This window comes from Brassica oleracea, chromosome C5 (genome assembly GCF_000695525.1).
Source record: "Brassica oleracea var. oleracea cultivar TO1000 chromosome C5, BOL, whole genome shotgun sequence".
NCBI classification, from domain to species: domain Eukaryota; kingdom Viridiplantae; phylum Streptophyta; class Magnoliopsida; order Brassicales; family Brassicaceae; genus Brassica; species Brassica oleracea.
The window spans coordinates 9,669,426-9,693,020 of NC_027752.1; the positions used below are offsets into that span (position 1 = coordinate 9,669,426).

Below are 23,595 nucleotides of genomic sequence, written 5' to 3' on the forward strand. Positions count from 1 at the left end.
ACTTAGAGAGAGAGACGGCCCAACCCTAGAGAGAGAGAGAGAGGCAGCCGTGACCTTAGGAGAGAGAGAGAGAGAGACGGCTTATGCTTTGGAAAAAAGGAAACTCTATTTCTTTTTCCTTGTAATTGTTATCTTTCCATTATTATGTATTAGTAGTTTTCCTAAATCCTAGTTGGTTTAGGTTTTTGGATACTTTCTTTTTCTATGACTTGTAATCCTTACATAAAGAAACCCATGTTATGATTAATAACACACAGAAACATTCAGCTCTAAATCTATTGTTTCATGACATATTTAACGTTTGTGTGAACGCTATTCGGAATTGTTAAAGTGCTGAAGTTTTTTTTTCTTCATGGTTTTATTTTATATAGTTATTGGATTTAGTTGAATGTCCTAAAACTCTATAAAACTCTAACAAACTTACTTTTTAAAAAGTCTGAAACAAAATCTCTCTAACAAACTCTATATTACGGTGTCGTAATATTAATATAGAGCTTCGTAGATATGCTAAGGACGTTGACTGTATTTGGTATTTGCGACAATAATATATTTGGTTCGTAAGACAAACATGTTGCATAAAAAGTAAGAAACATCTGGTGTTTAGAACGGTTGAGTCTGTGACTTTAAAAAGTATCTGCAAATTTGAAAAACAGAGTAGTCTAAATATTGGATCACCATCTCATGAAAACCGTCAGTTCCTGACTTCTGTTGTTTTACGTACCAGTACGGGATTCTATGCTGTTCCTGTAACGAATGGAGTGAAGATTAGGTTCGTATATAATGTGTTTAGGTAGAAGTATATTGATCGGGGTTTGGTTCTAAGTGACTTACTGGTCTGGAGATTACTGAATATCTCTCTGTAGACGATATTAGTAACAACGTCTTTCCTTGCCGTGCCTTCACTGTCATCAAGTATCTTCAATCCTTCTGGAGTCGTGACTCGTGAGAGAGCAACATACAGCTGACCATGACTAAAAACTGGTCTAGGAAGGTAGAGTGCAACCTGTTTCAGACTCTGACCTTGGCTCTTATTTATTGTCATCACATAACACAATCTGATTGGGTATTGCCTTCTGCGAAAAGTAAAAGGATGAATACTGTCCGTTGGGGATAATTGTATCCTCGGAATAAGAACTCTGTCTCCAACATGAGTCCCTGTTAAAAGCTCAGCCTCTAGAACTCTGTGGCCCAACCGTGAAATAACCATTCGTGTTCCTTTGCATAGCCCATTATACTGGTCCAGATTGCGCAACATCATCACAGGAGCACCAACCTTCAGACATAGTTTATGCGGTGGCAAACCTTGAAACTCTAGCGAGTTTAAGTATTCTTGAGTGTAATTATTTGTAAAATCCTCCTCTGGTGTGCTCTCAAAAGCAACACTGTCAGAACTTAAATACTCTTTCTCTGCGGATGGAACCTTAGACAGGAGATAGGAGTTGATTTCATTGGCACTGGCGTTTGTGGGTGCTAAGATAGCTCTTTCTGTTAAATAGGTCCGGTTTAAATAATTCTTAACGAAGTCTGGATAAGCAGCATCTGAGATAGCCTGATGGGGATGATCAGACCTCGGAATCATGAACTCCTCTCCTATTAGAACCTGCTCACTTTCCTCTTCACATCTACCCTCTGTTGCCACAGTTGGTGCTGTTCCATTACCAACTTCGAGTATCCACTTTGCAAATTCTTTGTCAGCTTGGCTCAGTCTCATGTTGATGGTTAAAGTGTGGACTCGTGCAAAGGGCCAGAGGTACGACTTACTGATAGAAGCTCTGACTGTGTCCTGCAAAATCTGTCTGAAATCACCCCCAAGAAGAACTGTCTTTCCACCAAAAGGTTTATCAGCAGCTGCTGGATCCTCCATAGCCTGTAGGTCTCTAAGTGTGCGGTCCAACGATTCAAAAGTCTGACGGTGAGCCATAGGAGCCTCGTCCCATATGATCAAGTCTGTTTTGGAGATCAGATTTGCCAACATAGAACCATATTTAATCTCACAGAGAGATGTTTCGCTCAATTTGAGAGGAAGCTTGAAGCGAGAGTGCGCTGTTCTTCCTCCTGGTAATAACAGTGCTGCAATTCCAGCTGATGCCACTGGTATCACCACTTTACCAACTGATCGGAGTTTGGCAATAATAGTTCAGTATAAAAAAGTCTTTCCGGTTCCTCCAGCCCCATAAACAAAGAACAACTGGCCAGATTTGTTGTTGACAGAATCTATAACCGAGCTGTAGATGCTTTTCTGGTCCTCATTCATCGTGGTAAAAAGTTTGTCATGCTCTGCAGCCTCTTTTTCGGTGTCATAGTTGAGCTCATGCCGGAGGACGGTGTTTGATATCTCCTGAAGAACACTGGTATTTGGCTTTGGCATGCCAGGGAAATCAGCCAGTGATTTATCATTCTCTTTGAGGAGTCTTTCTATCTCCATTAATGTGTACTGCTTCAACTCCTCTTCCTGTAGAATCAAGCCTGGAAAATGAATTTCTCTCTGTTTCATATACAAAATATCCTCAGCCAATATGTTCCACACATGATTTCAAAGCTTAAGAGGGTTCCCAACTTCACAGTAGATCAAGATCGTGATGAATAACCTCCTTAGCTGATGATGACCTGTTGCCCAGAAAGATGGTTAAACTATAGCATCATGCCATTCATTATCATCGTCCAATAAACCAAGCGCATAGCAGGCATCAGTTGGGGTCAAAATCAGTTACGACGGAATCAATGTCTGAAAGTCCGTAAAAATCGGCATGAACGTTTTTACGAAAAATAAATCTTAAAAAAGATTTATTTTTACGAAGAATCTTGCGGAGAAAACACATTCACGAAAAAATCGGAGAAAGACGCGAACAAGTGGTTGCCGCTTAGCAACCAGCGCAAAAGCTGGTCGCTACGTAGCGACCGAGCTCTCACCGAAGCGCGGTCACTACGTAGCGACCGTGCTTTCTTAAAAATCGATACGACACGAATTCATGCATTCTCGTCTACTCTTTAATGCTATCTCCCGAAGACCGTTGCCAACCCATTTCATGTTTCTCGTCATTTGAAGTCATCAATCGAACTTTACGATAAAAACCGCAGAAAGTTTATTTTTATCGAAAGAAGCCGTAATAAACGTTTTGAGTCAAACAACAGCCCAAAGAGACCTAAGACGTGACTCGAAACCCACTTACGTTTTCTTAACCAAAAGCCCATAAACTGTAGGACGGTTTATGCTTGGTTCGCAAGGAAAGATAAATGCCAAGTTTCCGCGGATAAATATGAAGTATTCGAAGATAATTAGAAAGATCGGGAAAAATGGAATATCTCCATTTTTAAGTTATGACAGCTTAAGGGCAGAAGAGGAAAAAGCGTAAACCGACCTAGGAGCGAGTATATAAGGAGTCCTAGGCGAGAGGCACGAGGAGGACTTTTCTCAGAGCAAACTGAGCACTTAGAGAAATTAGGCAACTTTCCGTTTTTGTTATTTCGAGCTGCGACTCAACTAGGTTTTGTAGTCTTAGGTTGTTAGAACTAGGAATCTCGCCAACAGCTCTCGAGCCAAGGCTTCTACCTTGTTGTAACGCTCATACGCGGATTCGGAATAAAACTCCTTTTGCTCTCTTTTACAATTTCTTATTTCTTTTCGTCTTTAATTGCGTGTTCTGATTGCTTGGCGTGTGGTTTAACAGATATCCGGGACCTCTGGGAAACTAGAGTTCTCCTACTTTCCTAATTTAAACGGAAATCGACAGTGCGAATTTCGGTTCCCACAGCATCCCGATACTCCTTAAATGTTGTAGTGCCCACAGTGGCAAGGTGCTCAAAACCAAGTGCCCCTTTAACAACGCTGACGATGATTCGAAGGTAGTATAAGTCGCCTGCAGCTGGGTGGACATAGGGGACTCGGCCTATTGATGTACCATGTTTCCGTGGTGTCCATTCTTTTATGTCACTATGGTAGACAAACCGGGATGGGAACTGAATGTACGTAAGCTCCCTGGCTTCTTCATATTTGGCGTTTGCAGCAAAATACGCAGTGAGCATTGTTTTCTCGATATTTTCTCTTGAGAGAACTTGCTCTAAACTCTTAATGGGATCAATTAGAACCCTGTGCTTCCCTGGAAGGTGAAGTTCCAGTTTCATCACCGAAGGCTGGTTGTGGTGGATGTGAAAAGAAAACAATCTCCATGAAGCCTCACATGCTGAAATATAACGACACTCCTGAAATCTGTCTATTTCATCAAGCTCAAGGTGCTTTTTCTTTTTCTCTATTTCTTCTTTGCTCTTCCCCTTCTCCTGAAGCAGTAGCAGTGCTCGATCCACCCCCTTAGTTATGTATTTGAAAAGATATTTAATAGCACTGGTCTTGCAGCACCACTCAACATTGATATGGGCTTGATATATTTTTTAAGGAGTGGTAGGTTATGTGGCACCACGTATTGATTGTCTAGCTCCACAGTTCCTTTCAAAACGTAGGCGCTGCTATGAACACATCTTCTGTAAACAACAAAGCCAGACTTATCAATCTTTGTGTTGTTTGAGTAGGCTTTAGGATACTTCTTTGTGCACTCTCCTTTCTCCATACAGGGTGATTGTGGCCGTCTTTTTCCACACAGCCCGTGAATCATGTGTCTCTTAACCAACTCGAAGCCCTCTCGGTCTGTGTCTCTGTCAGGGAGCTCAGCTGATATGTACTGATCAATATCTGCTGCTGTGGCCTCTCCTCTAAATCCTTCGAACCAAAGAAGAATATGGGCGTGGGGGAGTCCCCGTTTTTGAAACTCAATCGTGTAGACTACTGTATTATAGCATAAAAATACATTGTTAGTCAAGAAACTGAGTAAATTACGACAAGGATACCACATGTATGAATATAACGTAGCTTATAATATACCTGCAGCCGTTTTTGGAAGGAAAACACAATTCTTAAGGTCTGACATCATCTCGTCAAGCTTAAGTTTAAAAACTCTGCACTCAAGGTCTGGTATGTTGTTGGGCGAGTCACCTCCATAGGCGTCCAGGTGCTCTTTCAGTTCAACCCAATTTGGTTTTGCTGTGAATGTGATGAAAAGGTTGGGGTTACCATAAAAACGACAGAGAGCCATGTCATCTTGATATTTCTCAGACATATAGCGGGGTCCTGCAGTGAATGAAGAAGGCAGTATGACTTTTTTCCCTATGTGCGCAGCATCTGTATCTCCACTGTCTAAGGTGTCGCAGACATTTGTATATAATTCAGCTCGCAGTTTCTTCTGGTTAAGTCTGAGAAACCGAAGTCTCTCCTGCTCTGTTGCAGTGTAGGTATCAACAATATACTGATGTAGTAGCCTTCCTGACTTGATGATAGTCATACCCTCAGATGGCCTAGTTTGGATCTGGTGAGCATAATATTCTCTCATTGTCATGTATTCTCTTTTTATATTTGAGTTGACAGACACATCATAGGGTATTTTCTCGTCATAACCATATTCTCCATATGGAAAGAGTAATGGGTACTGAAGGCTCATAAATAGAGGGTGTAAATCGCTTATCCTCTGGAGCTTTGCTGATTTGTACTCAACCACAATGTCTTTACCTGCCGATTCTGAATTGAAATCACCAATTATAAGGCCACCAATCTCTCCAGCAGTTGGCAAGTCATATTGCCTCCCTCTATGCTTCTGATTTACCAAGGTGAGACTTAACTCAACTGCATCACCGGATAAAAGACGATCTCTTGCATGACGGAAAGTTTTGGCCAGGTGGTTATTCTCATCCAACATCTTGATTAAATCAGCTATCAAACTGTCATCAATCTCCACAGAGGATGTACCTTTGCTGAAAGCCTTCTTTCTGTTTGCTACCTCATTCTCTGTGTCCGCTATATACATCTGCAGATACTGTGGAGCATTGCCTTCAGGTGGAAGGAGAGAGCCAATCCTGTGGTGAGTCTGTCCATGGAGCCTAAATGCGAAGGGTCCAGGAGTGCCTGTCACAATGTGGTCAATCTGACCACCCATCGATGTGAATGATAACATTCCATTAGCCACTCGAATCTGTAGCATAAAACTGGGTCTATCAAACAGCTCTTTCAAAGGTGATGGTGGCTGACGTCTAGGTGGTAGCTTCACACGTCCTTGCTGACAGCATATGCTAAACATCCTGGGAGAATTTCGTGTCTCCTGCACCACAGCCTCACCAATCCAGACAATAGCTTGACAAGCATAGCATGTTACCAACTCCCACTTATTTACATCTGGTTTTCTTCTCCTCACTGCCATTTCAAAAATCTTTTCTGAGTCACAATTGTACTGGTAAGTATGTGTAACATGATCAGGCAGATTTATAATACCTTGACGGCTTCCACTTGTAGTAAGAGTTGCTGTTTTAAAAAAAATGTTAGTAATTTTTATTACATTCAGTTGGAAGCGTTGCAAAGTATCTGTATGTTTTTAGCTTGCCTTGCTGTTGCAACTTGTCACGTTTGCTTCGGCGGATTGCAAGTCTTCTGTGTCTTGCCAGTCTTCCATTAGCCACTGTGAGTAGAAAAGAGTACGGGAACGTGTGTCAAAGAACATGTGGAAAGAAATTGAATTACGGCATAACAGATGATTTACCATTAGAGCGAGCTACATCTGATATTTGGCTGACAAGAGGCCTGGTGCAAGTGATAGATATTGCTCTTGAAACCAAGGTCTCTCTAGATCAGGTGCTGCATGATCCGATTTTAAAGGACTTGAGTTAGTCATAATACTTAGTTGTACAGAGTAGGAAGAAGTTAGTTTAGGACTAACCATTCCTTTTCTTATGGGTTTTTTTCGCTGTAGATGATGATGATGCTGTAGAAGCTTCAGAAATATTAAGATTTTTGAAAGGTCTCCCTCTTTTAGCTTTTGCTTTACCTTCAGCTTGAGTCTTCACCATGTCTTTTGATACGTTGTTGGTTAAGCTTTAGAAGAGAGGAACAATATGCGGGTACGTCTGTAACGGCCAGCCTTTGAAATAACTTTCCATTTGCAACAGAATGGGAGTTGTATAGACACCAATCTACAGTTACTATTAATTACTGGAGCAAGACATTTTGTTAGTATGAAGTCACAGTTTGGCTAAGCTTTCCTTCTCATGGGACTCTAATATGCTTGTCCTTGGTAAGTGTATTCCAAAAGTCGCGTCTGAAAAATCTTCATAACCAATTTATAAAGACGAGGAGTCTAAAATGCTTGTCCTTGTCGTTGTGCTCCTTGCCTGAGACAGCTCTTCCCGGTAATTGTTTTTTTTTCTAGTTGCTTGTACAGCACGGGAGCGTTGGATCATCATGTTCTAATCTTTTTGATTTTTTTTGTGTTTGTTTCAGAGTAACGAAGCTATGTTTTTTTATTAAAGTATAGTATAAATGAGAAGTTAGTAAAATATATATGCTAACCGTTTCTCAATGTCCATGCTTGTTATGGTCACAAAAACCATGAAAAATTTTCAAACTCGGTAAGAAAAAATTTAAGTTCTTGCTAAGTACAATGATATAAGAACAGGAGTAGATTTATAAAATAAAAAGGACAAATATTCATTTAAAAATCAAAGCGAAATAGTTCCCAACCACATGGAAAACACTAAATCATGACACCGTTTCTCAGTTATATCTGTTATGGTCACTAAAACCATGCAAAATTTTCAAACTCATAAGAATATTTTTAAGTCTTGCTAAGTACAATGATATAAGAAGAGGAGTAGATTTATAAAATAAAAAGAACAACCACATTCATTTAAAAGCCAAAGCGAAATAGTTCACAACCACAAGAAAAACACTAAAGCATGACACAACACTTTAAAAGACAAAGCGAGATAGTCCAAAAGGAGAAATTAAAAAAGTAGAGCATAATTAGAAACTGAAGCAGCTGTGGTTGTTCAAGCTAGAGTAATGGACTCATTCCACATGTGCCTTCTTTGGGGCAGTCTTGTCAACATCATCTTGGTCTTTGGCCGGTGGTGGACGTTTAGCAGCTGAAGCATCAGATGAAGTTGGATTGTCTGCTACAGTGGAAGTGGTTCCAACGTTGGCATTTGGTGGCTGAGCCACTACCTCAGGAGGTGCATCGACGGGAACATCTGCTCCGTCCTATAAAGGATGAAACAAACGAACATATTAATTACTGCAGACACTGGAAACAATAACATATTTAACAACATATTAGAAACACACAGCAACTACAAATGCAGACATGGGCGCAAACACTCGCTCCGGAAAGATGAGAGAGATAGTGAAGGTTTGGTGCTTGGAGGAGAAATTGAAATCATTCAATTTGAGCTGGAAGGTGTAGGTTTTTCCAACAATATCAGCAAGGGACCGAGGAAGTTCCGTGTCAACCTGACATCAACACCAATCCCCTGCACACCATGAAACATTGTTCTATAAGTATTCTTAGCAACAGCCATATCAGAACGTATTGGCGAGGGGTTGATGGAAGGACATACCACAATTTGAGCAGCCTCAGAAGCTTGAATGTTAGTCAGTTTAGCCATCTCCATATCAAAAGCTAGGAAAGATGCGGTGTCAGTGTTTTCTGAGACAGACAACGTCACTCGGTACCTATTTCATACAACGTTAGTGACTGCAACTTGATGTTATTTTCTTTAAATACGGTTAATACACAAAAGCTAAATCTTACTAACCTGAGCGCAGCAACAGCATTAGTTTCATTGCATGAAGCACATGTGAAAGAGGATATCTCCCGGACAAGTTTCTTTGAACAACCGGAGCAACCAATATAACACCAACCGTCATCTAGCTGGATACCAGTGACCTTAGCGGTGCAAAGAAACTCTATTATCTGTCAAGTGTTGAAGATGCAGACCAATCACAAGAATAAGCTCAACATGTTTCATTAATTTAGGATTTGCAACTTGTAGATATAGGAAAAGATACATCACCTGTGAATCAGCGGTGGTAATGAAATGGTTAAGCTCGGAGATGGTCATTGGTTCAATCTTCTGTGCATGAACGACCTTCGAAGTAGATGATCCTGGGTCTGCCCCATGACCTGGCAACCTGAAAAGAGAAGGAAAGTAAAGACGCTCATCAAATCAGTAAATCTAAGGCTTGCTCTACTTGCAACAACATCAAGTTGTGTAACTCTAAGTAAAATTATGAGACGTACGTGTCAAACAAATCTTTCCCGGCGGCTGTCTCAGAGTCAAAGTAAAGATGTGTGCAGGAAGTACCATTCAAAAACAGACGGCCTGACAAAACACAAAAAGATAAATAAAAAGATTTAAGTCACAAACAAATAGAGAGTGCCGTGGATTCGAGGAACATATGTATGAGTGCAACTAAAAACATGTAACAAAAAAAAGGCATACCACCAACTATCTTAGGATTGACGCTAGTAACAATTATGACTTTGGGCTCCCTCCCATAACTGTCAAGTTTGGCATGAAACGCAAGAGCCATGGAGTCAAAACATACTCACACACACGTTTTCGCCACTGCAGAGAATGAATACTGGAAAGTCAATTGATGCTATGAAGATTCATTCTAAAAATGGTGTTCATAAAACAGCAAAAACCTTTCAAGACGCAGAGTTAGCATGACACGCTGTGCCCCTGGTAAACGGTCTGTGATTGTGCTTCTGATCGCATTCAACTCACCTATTATGTCTGATCAACATATATGGGGTTTACGTTAACACATGCTATAACAGAACCATACAAACTACTAAAGATAAAATTACATACCAGGAAGCTGCTTGCCAGTGTTTGCGAGCTCAAGTATTTGGCTGTATGGCATGAACCTGAAAAGCTCCGTAGGTATGGGCCTAACAGACGCTGGAATCTTCTCAATTTTGGTTCCTTCATTGAACCAAATCGAGAAAGGAGCATCAGACAAACGGAAATTGGTGTTGCTGCGTGTGACGTCAAATCCGGTTAACGTGTAGAGAGAGCCTTCACTGAGACGATCTCTGAACCTTAGCTGACGGTTCGCCCCAACAGATCCTTGCGTTAGCGTTGACTGTCAGCAAGAAGAAATTTTAAAGTTAGAACAATGTTTATGTAACAATCGCAAACGGCGTAAAACTAATCAGAATCCTAATGAAATAAGTATGCTAAGATCCTTACATTTTCATCAACAAAGAGCATATCAACACTCATAAGCTCTCCCCCTTTCCTAACATTTATGGCCTCCCAAAACCTTAACAACCGGACCTCCGCAACGTTCGAACAGCGACCTGCTTTCAAATCGGCAAGAAGGACTTGAGAATTCGCCATGGTAATAACAGTTACTTGAAAAAAAGTGATTTTCTGATTCTTGTCGTAGCTGTAATGACCATGTCTGGATGAGGAGGTATTTATACCGAAGCTCTACTGAGTAACCATGGAAGCGAAAGAGTTGGAATCAATGTGAATTGACAGGAAATAAAGATAAGAAACAATAAAGATGAGCAACATGAAAACGTTGAAACGGCCACAGAGTTATCAATCGACTTCATCTGCAGAGAGCGGAGTCCGTGGGAGGAAGGTTTGACCTAGAGGACGTGAGTCCTTCCCGGGCCTGAGGGATATTTTATGAAACGGGTCTGACACTATATCATTCAAAAACATAATACAGTTTATGCAATAAAGCCCAATACGAAAATATGACCCAATCAGCAGGTGACAGATGTCATTATTCCCCCATGGAGATTAAAAAACTGACTTTATTAGTATAGATTATTTATTTTTATTAACAAAATACAAGTTAATAAGAGTGTCATATAATTACGTAAAAATTGTTGATCCTTCATAAGTTAATAAAACTAGATCTCGATCCGCGCGGATTTTTGTTTTCATTTATTTTTATATAAATATTTTGTTTTCAATTCTAAATTGGTATATATTATAATATATATGTCTATCAATTTTTAAAACATAACAAGTTTACGGTATATTTTTTTCATTGAATAGATTGTTTTAAACTTTCATATGTATTTGTATCTTCTTCTATATATATATTTTCGGATTATTATTTCATTATTTAAATCGTAACTATATATATAAAGATTAGTAACATATTGTTTTATTGTCATATTCAAAGATATTGTAACATTTCACAAATTTAGAAAGTTTTTTAAAAATTAAATTTTTCGCTTCATTGATTTATATTATCGAGTAAATAATTAAACATTTAGTTTTTGTTTAATTTTAAAAATAAACTGTATAGTTTTTTAAAAAAAAATCATTGGTTTAAGGTAGTAAAGATTAATCATTGTTAGATAATGATTTTTGTTATTTAAAAAAAAAATATTTATAATTTTAAAAGATAATATCGATAAATATTTAAATATTTAACATATGGAGGTATAGTATTACAACATTAAATTATATCTATTTAATTTATACTATCTAATAATCCAATGGATAATCTATTCTTTAAATCCAATTATTGATAGCCAAATAAAAATTTTTGGTAGGTTCAAAATTTAAATGATAAGATTAGAGATTAAATGTAACATGACTTTGTAGAAATATGTATGAGTCTATTTTTTAAAAAATCACACATGAATCAATGTGGTTGTGAGTTGTGTTTTAATATACAAGAAGATGTTATTGTCCTGTGCAAAACCGAAAATATCAAAAAGATGCATATGATGTATTGGATCGAAACAGAGAATGTAGATGTATTGGATGATATGAGAATTATATCATAAAATTGAGGGTCCTCTGCGAAAAATTACGAGAACGGCAAGGCACAACCCTAGTTCGAGTTCCATTTCTGTGATCTTGACCTCATCTTCTTCTCTTCCCCCCCCACTCAATATTTAGCAAGGGCTTAGGGTTTTACCAATCCACCTTCGTCTCTGTTCAAAACCCCATCGGAGAAGATGAAATCTCTCCTTCTCTCTCGACAAGCGATCCGTCGCATTTCACTCTCGTCTTCAAAACCCCAACCTTTCCGCAGAAACTTCTCCGCCGCCACACCGTCGATTTCTCGCTCCGATCGTCATCTGAGAAGCTACGACGAACCAATCCCTAGACCCGTTTCATCGTCTCTCACTCGCCATTTCCACTCTACGCGCGAGTCCCGCCTCACCGCCTCCTCCCAGATTCACGACGAGGAAGAAGAAGAAGACGGGACCACGAACGAGTTCCTCTCCCGATTCGTCTGGATAATGCGCGGGAAAGTCTCGGAAGCCTTCCCGGACTCCGACAAGAAGATGGTCGACGGCATGCTCCTGCTCATCGTCGAGAAAGTCGTGGCGGAGATCGAGAGAGGCGGGTTCAGCAAGGTCGGAGGATCATCATCATCAGCAGCTCCGCCGCCTTCTCCGTCGTCGGAGTTCAGCGACGATCTGTGGGCTACGATCTGGGAAGTTAGCAACACGGTGCTGAAAGATATGGACAAGGAGAGGAAGAAGGAGAAGATGAAGGTGTACGTTCAGTCTCCCGAGGTGATGGAGATGTGCAGGTTCGCTGGAGAGATTGGGATCCGTGGGGATTTGCTTAGGGAGCTTAGGTTCTCATGGGCGAGGGAGAAGATGGATGAAGCTGAGTTTAACGAGAGCTTGGAACAGATGCGTGATTTGGACAGTTCAATTCGAGATTCCGAAGCAGTGGCTGATGAGGAAGAAGAAGACGTGTCTGTTGTTGACTCTGATGAAGTTCAACCTCGGAGTATCTCTCTTCCTAAGCGTAAGGCCAAGTTCAAGTACAAGATCTACGGGCTTGAGTTGTCTGATCCGAAATGGGGTGAAGTGGCTGATAAGATCCACGAAGCTGAGGAGGAAGCTGATTGGAGAGAGGCCAAACCTGTTACTGGAAAATGCAAATTGGTTATGGAGAAGCTCGAGTCTTTGGAGGAAAAGGATGATCCTTCGGGATTGATTGCTGAATGGGTTGAGTTATTGGAGCCTCAACGTGTTGACTGGATTGCTTTGCTTGATCAGCTGAGAGAAGCAAACACCAATGCATACTTAAAGGTTACACCTTTGGCCTATACTCTCCTATAGTGTTGGTTCTTGACTCGTATCAAATTTGCTAATTGGAGATTAGTATCAGTTAATAGAGTCATGGTTAGTTTCTGGCTAGTAAGTCCTGTGATTTGATTTATGTAGTTCTTTTAATAGGATCATGTTTGTTGTTTATATCAATAGTGTAAGGTTGTTTGTGTTTTAAATCAATTTGGTACTGGTTTTGATGTTTCAACAGGTGGCAGAACATGTTCTGGAAGATAAATCGTTCAGGGCAAGCATCTCGGACTACTCAAAGCTCATACACTTCCATGCCAAAGAGAACCACACGGAAGATGTCGAGAGGATACTCAAGAAAATGTCTCAAAATGGGATATTTCCAGACATTTCGATCGCGACTGCGTTGATCCATCTGTACAGCAAATCAGGCAACCTCGAGCGAGCCACCGAGGCGTTCGAGAGCTTGAAGAGCTATGGTTTACGTCCAGACAATAAGATCTACACATCGATGATCATGGGCTACGTGAACGCTGGCAAGCCCAAACTAGGCGAGAGGTTGATGAGAGACATGGAGGCAAGAGACATGAAGTGTTCGGATGAAGTCTACATGGCCATGCTTCGAGCTTTTGCGCAAACGGGAGACGCCGACGGAGCTGCTGGGATTTTTAACTCGATGCAGCTTGATTTCAAGGACACGAACTGTTTCGAAGCTTATGGCTTGCTCGTGGAAGCGTACGGGAGAGCAGGGAAAGCGGATAAAGCCAAAATCAACTTCGATCAGATGAGAACGCGCGGGTTCAAACCCGATGATAAGTGCATTGCCAATATGATCCGAGCGTATAAGAGAGAGAACTCGTTGGATAAAGCGCTGAGACTGTTGCTGCAGCTCGAGAAAGACGGGATTGAGATCGGTGTGATCACTTACACGGTTCTTGTTGATTGGATGGCTACTCTCGGGCTTATAGAGGAAGCTGAGCAGCTTCTGGTTAAGATCTCCCAGCTAGGGGAAGCTCCACCGTTTGAGCTCCAGGTGAGCTTGTGCTATATGTACTCTACCGCCAGGAACGAGAAGAAGACTCTGCAAGCACTTGGTGTTTTGGAAGCTAAGAGAGATCAGATGGGACCTAATGAGTTTGAGAGAGTGATCACTGGGTTGAAGACCGGTGGGTTTGAGAAAGATGCGAGGAGGATGTTTAAGCATATGGAAGCGCGGAAGTTTCTGCCTTCGGATAGATTGAAGATCGATATGGGCGCATCACCATCGTTTGGGTCCGGATTTAACAGAGTGAGACGATAGAAGATGTTTCAAAGTGAAAGGAACTTTTGAAGCTTTCATCATTCCTCCAGAGTTTAATGTTGTGAGTGACGTTTCAGAGTTTTATGTTTCCTCCATTGATTTTAAAACTGTAGTAGTTACAGTGTTGTGTTATGTAATAATCTTTTTTCCTTTGGAATTTTGGAAACCATTCGCCGCTTCATTTTCTATTCTACAGTTTCCAAAAGATCAATCGGTTTCATTTCGTGCCGCCTTAACCGGCCACAATGCTGAACCGGTGTTTGTTTTAACTTTTAAGTTTTAACTAGCATCTTGGGGAAAATGAAAACACTAACCAGGCATTTGTAGCAGCTATTTCATTATCTATAGGCTAGCTAACTTTTGTTTCAAATCTCGAATTCCCTTCTTTTTAACGTCTTTATCTACTTTGTAGAAAGCGAATATATAATTTCTTCCACCGCGTGGATCCACTAGATCATTTTGAAAATTTCAAGGAGATGATAATGTCCATGTAAGATGTGTCTGCCACGCATCGTACACGTGTCAGCTAATTCCTGCTCTTCTTAAGTCAGAAAACCATTAACGACGACAGTATTCGATTGTTTATTTCACGTTTAGTTGTTGAATTTGTTCAAATAATCTGTTACGGATTGAATTTTCCACTTCAAATAATTTCCGAGGTTATCACATTGACATGGATCGTTCTATCCTAAAAGACAAAACTGCGACATCATATTTAGTGTTTTGTATCTTCGTTATAACAAATTCTGTTTTAAAGAAATATCGGATTCGAATGAAAAATAGGATAATATATTCATACCCTCAAAAGAGATAGACAAGATAAGCTGGTTATAAACTCAATAACGTCGGTGGGAAGCATGCTAAAATATCTCTCAGCAATTTTCAATAGTTTAATCAAAACAATTACCTAAATCAGTGGGCGCTTATCTGTAGTTTCCAATAGCCCGAAAAAAAAAATAGTTCGATGGGATTGATTCCTTCTTAAATAATCCGCGCGCCAGCATAGATATGAATTTTCGGTTTATGGATATTTATTTAACTAAATAATGTATTTATAATATTTGATGTATTATATTCACCAAGTAAATAATTTTTTTGACATCTTAAACCATTTATTTATGATGAATATTCGATATCATATACAAAATTGAACAAATAGACGTAATTATAGAATTGTAGACGATATATAAAAACAATGGTTATTAATGTAAAATATGAAAAAATATTATATCATGACTTAGTATGGCATAAAAAATTATAAATTAGTTATACATGTTTAAAGAAAATAAAATAATTTTTAAACTTCTATGAAAAATTTAACATATAAAAAAAGGTGATGAATTAGTCATCAAATTATAAATAATTTCATACTTTTGTTAATAATAAATTATTTATAGTCTTTGTTTTTCTCAAGATAATTATTAAATGTCCATAACATTAATATGTTAAAAAACCATATTATGAAAGCCCGTGTTGTAACCGTTTTTTTCCGGGAAGCGTAACAAAAAAAAATTACCTCTAACTCTTCGTTTTGTTTAAGTTCTGTGTCGGTAAAAGCTTTAAAAAAATCTCTCTATCTTTTTCAATGTTCAATTTGAAGCTTATTATGCGAAAATCATACGCAAATATAGACAATTGGTTGGAATCTCTATATCTTTATATTCTTATAAATTTTAAATTTATTGTTTCTTCTTCTGCAAGCAAATCAATTACTGAAGTAATAGATCAATTGGTTGGAATCAAATCTAATCTTATAATTAGTATAATTATGGTTACAGTTTCTATATTTAATAGGTACATTAAAGATACGAATTTGAAGATATTCTGTTTTGATTAATAGAAGATATTGGATTTTGAGTTTGTATTTATTGATTTGTTTTTTTATAAAGCTTAGAAAATCAGTGAGATGATTGGTTGGTTGATATATCCTATAAAGAAAACGAAAACTATAGGTGGTTTGACTATTGTACATCGATCGATGCATGATGTAAGTTGACTATATAAAACTTGAGCATGATCATTTTAAACTAAAGTATAGGTAGGTTATATGCATTTGTTATATTGTAGTTAATATATTTTAAATATTACATAAGTCAAGTGATTCATGTTTTCGTAAAAATAAAATTCAAGTTTATTATTGGGCCGTACTCGTCCGTAATAAGCTACGTTAAATATGATGTATTTTTAGGTTCATTTAATGACATTAAGTTTAAATTTCATTAAGAAAAACTCATTAATTTAACTGGAAAAGACAAACATTAAAATATGTAGGTTTATTTAATGACATTAAATTTAAATTTGATTAAGAAAAACTCATTAATTTAACGGGAAAAGACAAGCATTAAAATAGGTAATTTAATTTAATTCTCGGTGGCATGGAAATGTAAATAAGTTAGAAAATTTAAGAGTATTTTTTAATGGATACTTCTCTTTTAATAATATAGATGAACTTGGATCAGAGTAAAATAATAATAAAAAACAAACTTAATAGCCTAGCACGCAGTGCCAGAAAACAACCGTCGTTTATCGTTCACATGGATCCGATGTGGTTCACATAATCAGTATGGGTAGTATTTGATAAAAAAAAAAAAAACCAACTTAATATCCTTTGGGATAAGAATTATCTAGATGACTTGCGCACACTTGCATGGAGCACTATATATACAAAAATGTTAACACACAACTCCAACATATCTACTGATCAGAGAAATTTTAAAGCATACTGGGAAAAAGATTAAGAGCAAATGGGTTCTTTAATGTCAGGATGGGACTCTCCAACAAAGGATCCCAACTCAGGTAATCAAATATAACCATGTATGTATACACATACGACTAATTAATGGTCATGCGTCGGTACATGGATTATATCATATATCCATCATCTAAATGATACTGTGCACACAAATTTTAGACATGGTCATCTTTTTCCGAAATAATGATGAAACTGAAAATTTACAGTGAGAAGGTGCAAGTCACTGACAAGAGAAGAAATCGACGCTTTCTGGAAGACAAAGAAGAAGACCGAAGAGAAACATGTTCAAGCCGTTTCCAACTTGGTAGCTCAGGTCAGGACGAAACTATTTATTTATTCAAGTTTTAAATCAGCCCCCAAAGAAGAATTAATATTCGTCAGTGATCTTTAGTAATCGACTTGATAAATTACCAAAAAATCTTAAAAGAAGCCTTAAAATTTGTTCACAGGAAGTTGCGGAAAGTCAGGGGATAGAGGATCGTTATGAAAACCAAAGCAAGACGACTGGATGGTAATATGCATACTTTGATACTATCTAGCCTTGTAGGTTAATTGAAGTCAATCTTATAACTTTGGACATTGTAAAATATTAAGATGAATTGATGTGTGTTGTTAGGTGGAAAAGAAGCAACTGGGCGTTCTTGAATGAGCCGAGGGAGGAAGAGGGTCGACCCAACAATTATGTTCCGCAGTTCCAAGTAGCTCACATCGCCAAAATCGCGGGCCAGTAACAGCGTGGGAGTCACCGGCTAATCACAAGTCATCTCGGTGAATTGTGATTTTAGTTTTCTTTTGTGATGATTTAATTACTGGGAAGTCACATGTTATGTATGATATGGTGGTTACTTTAATGTGTTGGCCGTATTAGTATCCGAATGTGAGTATAGATCATGTAACAATGGTGTGGGATTTTAATCTTTTTTTATATGTACCATGTATATATTTTTGGTTGTGTGGGTGCGTGGCCATCTTTTGGTAGTACTGAAATTGACTCTTTTTATGTTATACCTATTTCCTGACTCGTAATCGAACCATTTATCAACAGTCTATTATAAGTTATAACAAGTCTTGTGCTATTTGAATAGGGTGTTAAGTGGTCTTTGTGACAGTGTTTTGAAAACTGGACGGTTTAAAATTTGGATTAAAGAAAAACTGGAAAACAGGTGATTTGGTTCAACTTCAAAACATGGTTTCTAAAAAAATTGACATATAATTAAGAGTCAATTAGCTAGATATCCCTAAATCGAACGAAAATTAGCAAACTACCATCCAACACTCAGAAACTATATTTCCTGTAGCAAAATGAGACTGTGATGCCAATAATACCCTTCTCTCATTTCACGTTGCTTTTGCAAGTACTAATTTAGAGATCACATTAGATATGGCCTATAAATAATAGGAATCTGTTCAATCCTAGACCTACGCCTACACCTCTTCAAAGCCAAAAAATATTGTTACGAAGTGTGTCTTCCAATACGTGAATTCTGAGAGATTTATTCAAAAATATCTAGAGGATACTATTTATATTGAGATGTACTGTCTATTAAGAGGTTAAAGGTTAAGTAGTTAAGTTAACGTCTAATATGATAGTTAAAGCTTGTCTTTCAAATAAGTATTACAACTAACACGGATATAACTCTCAAACCAATTATGGTAACATGATTGTTATAAAGAGCTGGTAATATTATGCATTTCAATACTTATATAGCTAATGAAGATATATAGCTGAAAAGCATTGTCATTTACGTTGAACTGGTACTGGATAACACGACTATAGCCGCTAACCATTAATATATGCATCTAACTATAACATCATCAGTTGTGATATCTGGAAAGACTTAAGGGAATTGATTTGGATACCTATGTCACCAAAGTTGACTTACCTTTTCTGGAGCACATCCTGAAAGAACTCCAGAATTAAGCGTGCTTGAGCTGGAGTAGTGGAAGAATGGGTGACCTATCGGGAAGCGATTCGCGGTAGCGTGCGGGTGAGGCTAAAGCATGGGAAAAGGTCGGGTGGTGATTGTAAGATCAGTAAACAATGATTTCGAGCCTTCAAAAATTAACGGACCAACCGTCAGACGGGATGGGACCCACGGGCCGAGAGAGCGGACGTGAGTGGCCCATTAGTTGTGGGCGGGGCGGGGCATTATAAGTGGTATCAGAGCTGGTTAGCCATCTCAGTTCTGACCTGAGAGGCGTCTTGAGACCTGTCGTGGGGCGCAACGAGGACGTTGGGTTCTTTGAAAGGGGGTGAATTGTAACATCCCGAGTTGTGATATGTGAAAAGGCTTAAGAGAATTGATTTGGCTACCTATGTCACCAAAGTTGACTTACCTTTTCCGGAGCACATCCTGAAAGAACTCCAGAGTTAAGCGTGCTTGAGCTGGAGTAGTGGAAGGATGAGTGACCTATCGGGAAGTGATTCGTGATAGCGTGCGAGTGATGCCAAAGCATGGAAAAAGGTCGGGTGGTGATTGCAGGGTCAGTAAACAATGATTTCGAGCCTTCAGAAATTAACGGACCAACCGTCAGACGGGATTGGGCCCATGGGCCGAGAGAGCGGGCGTGGGTGGCCCATTAGCTGTGGGCGGGTCGGAGCGTTATACTAACATGAATAAGTCTATACTAAATATTAGTCTTAACGGATAACAATTTGTCAAGAGATGGAACAACCGCGTTAACATGGTTAAGTAATATTAAAATAGTAAGTTTATTGGGTAAAAATAGACATATTTAACAAGATTAAATACATATTTATACATAATTTACATTTTAACCAATGGATTAGGTTATCGCTTATGAATGCATATTGCAGCTTGGATTGGAATCAATAATGGTATAACCTGCATTTTAACTTATAAATCGCTAACCATTATGTTAGCATCTAACATGGTTACTTATATATTAGATATTAGGACCAAAAATTGTGATCTAGGCAATTAGTACAATTTTTTTCTAGTTTTACGGGTGAAGGGAGTCTAAAACCACTTTGATGGAAATATATTTTGTCAGTATCATATATAAATAGTAGTGTTCACTAATGACCACATTAGATTGTATATATATTATGTTACATGTGTAGTTTCTTGGCATAAGGTGAACATAATTTAACCAAAACAGATGGAGGCATCACCTAACAACGTATATTAGCTGTTATACATTTGTTCATATGCTAAGAAACAAATGGATATATATATATATCTTGAAAGATATACGAAAAATGAAAGTTTCACAGCTGAATTTTTTAATCACACAACTTCAACCGTGCGCGTACCAGTTACGCGCCCCCAAATCGGCGAACACAAAGGCGATACACAACTTCAACCTTTGAATCTCGACGATCTATATTTCGTAATCGTCGCCGGTGCCGTCAAGTAGTTTACAAGACAGATCTCTCTCTCTCTTTCAACGAGTTCCCTTGCTCCAGCTTCTCTCGTCTCTCTCCCATGGGCCTTGACAAAAACGATCCGGGGAATACTGAAGCTTTTCCTAAGACTTCCGGCGTCGTTACGGGTGAGCAATCCGACCCGCAACCACCGGATCCTCGATGGCCATATCTTGGTCGATGGTCAAAAGCTGTCACTCAACCAATAATGTCGGTTCAACAAAAAGAAATTGGGGTTCCCACTTCTTTTGCTGCTCCTCCTCCTGAAATTATTGACACTTCAACGGAACAAGAAACAGGGGACACTCCTCCTACTTCTGAAACCGTTTCCTCTCCTCGTGCACCTGCATCAACCGACCCTCATCCACCAGTTCCTGTAACTAGTCGGATTCAACCAACTGATGAATATACCTCAGTGCCTCTCACCGATGAACGAGCAGTTGTTCATCAGGAAACAAACCAGTTGGTCACTTCAGGTCTTACTGAAGCTTCTGAAAAGGGCGACCAAGAAGATGAACCGAACACAGAAACAATATTTGTTCCAACTATGGGAGCGTGGTCGAAACCACTCCGATTCACCCCACCTCCAACACCTCCAGAACCTACTACTCCTAAACTTGGATTCACAGAAGTTGTAAAAAGCCAAATAGCTTGTTTCTGGCCTACAATAAATGAGTCTATTGTCAAGGGTCACAAGAATACGAAGGAAAAATTGGCGTATCCAGTCCAAACAACCTCCCAATTACCTATAGAAAAATTGCCACCTCATGTGCTCAAGGAAGACGGTTCCCTCCGGTTTCCATGGGCAGCCCGAATGAATCAATCATCTAGAAATATTTCCGAGCTGCTGAACTGACGTATCGACTAGATGGAACTCCTCAGGTGACAATTCCTTCTAACGTCCTTAGACTAGGACCTGAGAATAAGGAATAATACATTGTAGGACAGTTCCATAGATGCACTAACCTGCCTGGAGGTCTTATTCATGCTGTCTTGAATAGATTGTGGGGAAGGGAATGTAAGATATCTTGCCGGAAATTGGGAGAGTCATCGTATTTGTTCCATATTCCTCATGAAAATACTCGGAAATGGGTTATACAGCGGGGTGTGTGGCATGTTGATGATTGTCTCCTATTTGTTGCCCCTTGAAGTCCGGTAGACTCGCTTAAAATCCCTGAGATTTCAACTCTCCCAGTCTGGGTCACCCTTAAGAATATCCCAGATTCTTGCTACTCAAGATTGGGTATCAGTCATATAGCATCAGGTTTGGGAGAGCCAATGCTTACTCATAGGCCTCGTTTAGATCCAACAAGTATGGGGGAAGCTAAAATTTTAGTGGAGATTGAGTTAGATAAACCATTCCCAAAGCTAATTGCGCTTGATGACAAGCAAGGCAACATCTACTTGGTGGAAGTGGAGTATTCTTGGATTCCTAGTGCTTGTGAAAGATGTGGAGCTCTTGGGCATAAGGAAAAGAGGTTTCTACTATCTGCTAAGACTCTTGGAATAGCTCATGTCACAAAAGATACTCAGAAACCTAATGAAGAGATCCCAATGGTGGATATAGTTAAGCTGTTGCAACAATCCCCTGCTACCCCGGCTACCAACTTCGATCAAAACCCAAGCTCTACTTCCACACACCAATCGCCTGAGACTCCAAAAAGGTCTTTGCTTACTAGTAATTCTGAGGACCCCACTGATGGACCTTCCTCCAATGTGCCCGAGGTACATTCTATTCCTCGTTCTAAGTCTGATACTACTTTACCATCGTTAGCAGTCACTGTCGCTGCCCCATCTGCGTTACAAATTATGGAGGAAACTCCATCTCCCGTACATATTAGAGAAGCCTCTCATACTTATGAAACGGAGCAACATTTTGGGGAGAGTTTTAACCAAGACTCACCTCACTCTCAAAACAGAAATGAAGAAGGTATGTTATTGGTTGGAAAAACATCTGGTTATAACACGACTAGAGAAGGAAGACCAATAAAACCGACTCAAAAAGTTCAAGATATAGAATGGAAAACTGTTAGAGGAAGGGGTAAACGAGGTCGTCGCGGCCGAGGGAACTACTATCACTAATGTTATCATGTTCTTTAACTTGCTCTTTACGATTCAATTTTGAATCATCTGTTAGGGATATGTTTCCCTTTTGTTGTTGCATATTTTATCAAATTTATGAGTGAAAATCTCATACTTGTATTACTTATGAATTTTAAAACGAAAGCCTATTACAAAAAAAAAAAAAAAAAATGAAAGTCTCGTTTATCTTCTCTGTCGTGACTATTCCTCTGTGCTCACCATGATTCACCAGTGCTTATGGCGGAGACACGTCGTTAAGGCCATATCCCATCCCTCCTGATCTACCTCTTCTTAATTAGCCCTTAATTGATACATGTGACACTCACAAACTCTTGGGGAGACATCTGTACCGGGAACGAACTAGAACAATATCTTGTATTACTTCTTTATCTTCATCATCTGCACAATCTTGTCAACATTATCGCATCATTCCCACCTAACTTTGGTTTCAACTAGCATGCGACTTCTTACATCATGAACTTTAAACATTACTTTCATGTAAACATTAAACCCATAACTCAGATTCTAAGCTCTCCTAGTATATACAATTATAGTTAATATTTCAGGAAACTGAAACCTGTAGCTAAAGACATCATACATATAGCCAATTTAACCAAGTATATATAATTTAGTAACAGCTAAGAGAAAAGTTAAAGTCTATTTTATATTATTAACATGTTAATAAACAGTAGAAGTTAACCAAGTATATATAATTTCAGTTAACAGCTAAGAGAAAAGTTAAAGTCTATTTTAAATTATTAACATGTTAATAAACACTAGAAGTTAACGTCTTAAGTTTTCAGCTATAAATAATAGGTACAATATATGTTAGCATCTAACTAAGTAGATATCGTCTATAGTTATAAATATCAAATATAAGATAAGTTACCAATTAATTAAACAGATATCATGACCAAGTTGGAGGACTCCAACAAGTAGCTAAGCAATATCTTTTCAGTTAAGTTTAAGAGAAAAAGATAAAGTCTACGTTATATTGGTAACATGAAAATGAGACGGCAGAAGTTAACATCTCAAGTTTTCATCTATTAGTAATGAGACAATATATGTTGATATCTAATTAAGTAGATGTTAGTGTTACTGCGTGGAATGTATAACACTCAATATAACTCAAACCTAGTAACTAAGAAAATAGATAACTAGAGACTTAAGACGTAACTTA

General features: G+C 38.7%; 6 protein-coding genes across 7 annotated transcripts; 3 read left to right on the top strand and 3 right to left on the bottom strand.

Moving 5' to 3' along the window:
• Positions 1-623: 623 nt before the first annotated feature.
• LOC106344463 lies at positions 624-6,239 on the bottom strand. Its single transcript, XM_013783837.1, has 6 exons — positions 4,874-6,239; positions 4,413-4,777; positions 3,751-4,305; positions 2,194-2,485; positions 832-2,112; positions 624-634 (listed from the first exon to the last, which is right to left on the bottom strand). The coding sequence occupies exons 1-6, from the start codon at positions 6,237-6,239 to the stop codon at positions 624-626; spliced, it is 3,870 nt and encodes a 1,289-aa protein (XP_013639291.1).
• Positions 6,240-7,696: 1,457 nt separating this feature from the next.
• On the bottom strand, positions 7,697-10,512 carry LOC106343550. 2 transcript variants are annotated; one of them, XM_013782797.1, is made up of 11 exons: positions 10,305-10,512; positions 10,069-10,178; positions 9,688-9,961; positions 9,519-9,609; positions 9,313-9,438; positions 9,111-9,192; positions 8,884-9,001; positions 8,626-8,783; positions 8,428-8,542; positions 8,156-8,320; positions 7,697-8,071 (listed from the first exon to the last, which is right to left on the bottom strand). In XM_013782797.1, the coding sequence occupies exons 5-11, from the start codon at positions 9,401-9,403 to the stop codon at positions 7,880-7,882; spliced, it is 921 nt and encodes a 306-aa protein (XP_013638251.1). In that variant the 5' UTR covers positions 9,404-9,438; positions 9,519-9,609; positions 9,688-9,961; positions 10,069-10,178; positions 10,305-10,512; the 3' UTR covers positions 7,697-7,879. The 2 variants fall into 2 exon arrangements, with proteins under 2 accessions (XP_013638251.1, XP_013638250.1); XM_013782796.1 differs by having other exon boundaries at positions 10,278-10,508.
• LOC106344464 lies at positions 9,488-10,218 on the bottom strand. Its single transcript, XM_013783838.1, has 3 exons — positions 10,069-10,218; positions 9,688-9,961; positions 9,488-9,609 (listed from the first exon to the last, which is right to left on the bottom strand). Exons 1-3 carry the CDS (start codon positions 10,216-10,218, stop codon positions 9,488-9,490), a joined length of 546 nt encoding a protein of 181 aa, XP_013639292.1.
• Positions 10,513-11,624: 1,112 nt separating the features above from the next.
• Positions 11,625-14,374, top strand: LOC106295445 (pentatricopeptide repeat-containing protein At5g16420, mitochondrial). The gene is made up of 2 exons (XM_013731345.1): positions 11,625-12,905; positions 13,135-14,374. The coding sequence occupies exons 1-2, from the start codon at positions 11,811-11,813 to the stop codon at positions 14,191-14,193; spliced, it is 2,154 nt and encodes a 717-aa protein (XP_013586799.1). The 5' UTR covers positions 11,625-11,810; the 3' UTR covers positions 14,194-14,374.
• A 2,425-nt stretch (positions 14,375-16,799) lies between these two features.
• LOC106292937 lies at positions 16,800-17,913 on the top strand. The gene is made up of 4 exons (XM_013728605.1): positions 16,800-16,989; positions 17,152-17,258; positions 17,395-17,456; positions 17,562-17,913. Exons 1-4 carry the CDS (start codon positions 16,938-16,940, stop codon positions 17,674-17,676), a joined length of 336 nt encoding a protein of 111 aa, XP_013584059.1. The 5' UTR covers positions 16,800-16,937; the 3' UTR covers positions 17,677-17,913.
• Positions 17,914-20,394: 2,481 nt separating this feature from the next.
• On the top strand, positions 20,395-22,415 carry LOC106344466. Its single transcript, XM_013783839.1, has 2 exons — positions 20,395-21,128; positions 21,485-22,415. The coding sequence occupies exons 1-2, from the start codon at positions 20,395-20,397 to the stop codon at positions 22,413-22,415; spliced, it is 1,665 nt and encodes a 554-aa protein (XP_013639293.1).
• Positions 22,416-23,595: the final 1,180 nt, after the last annotated feature.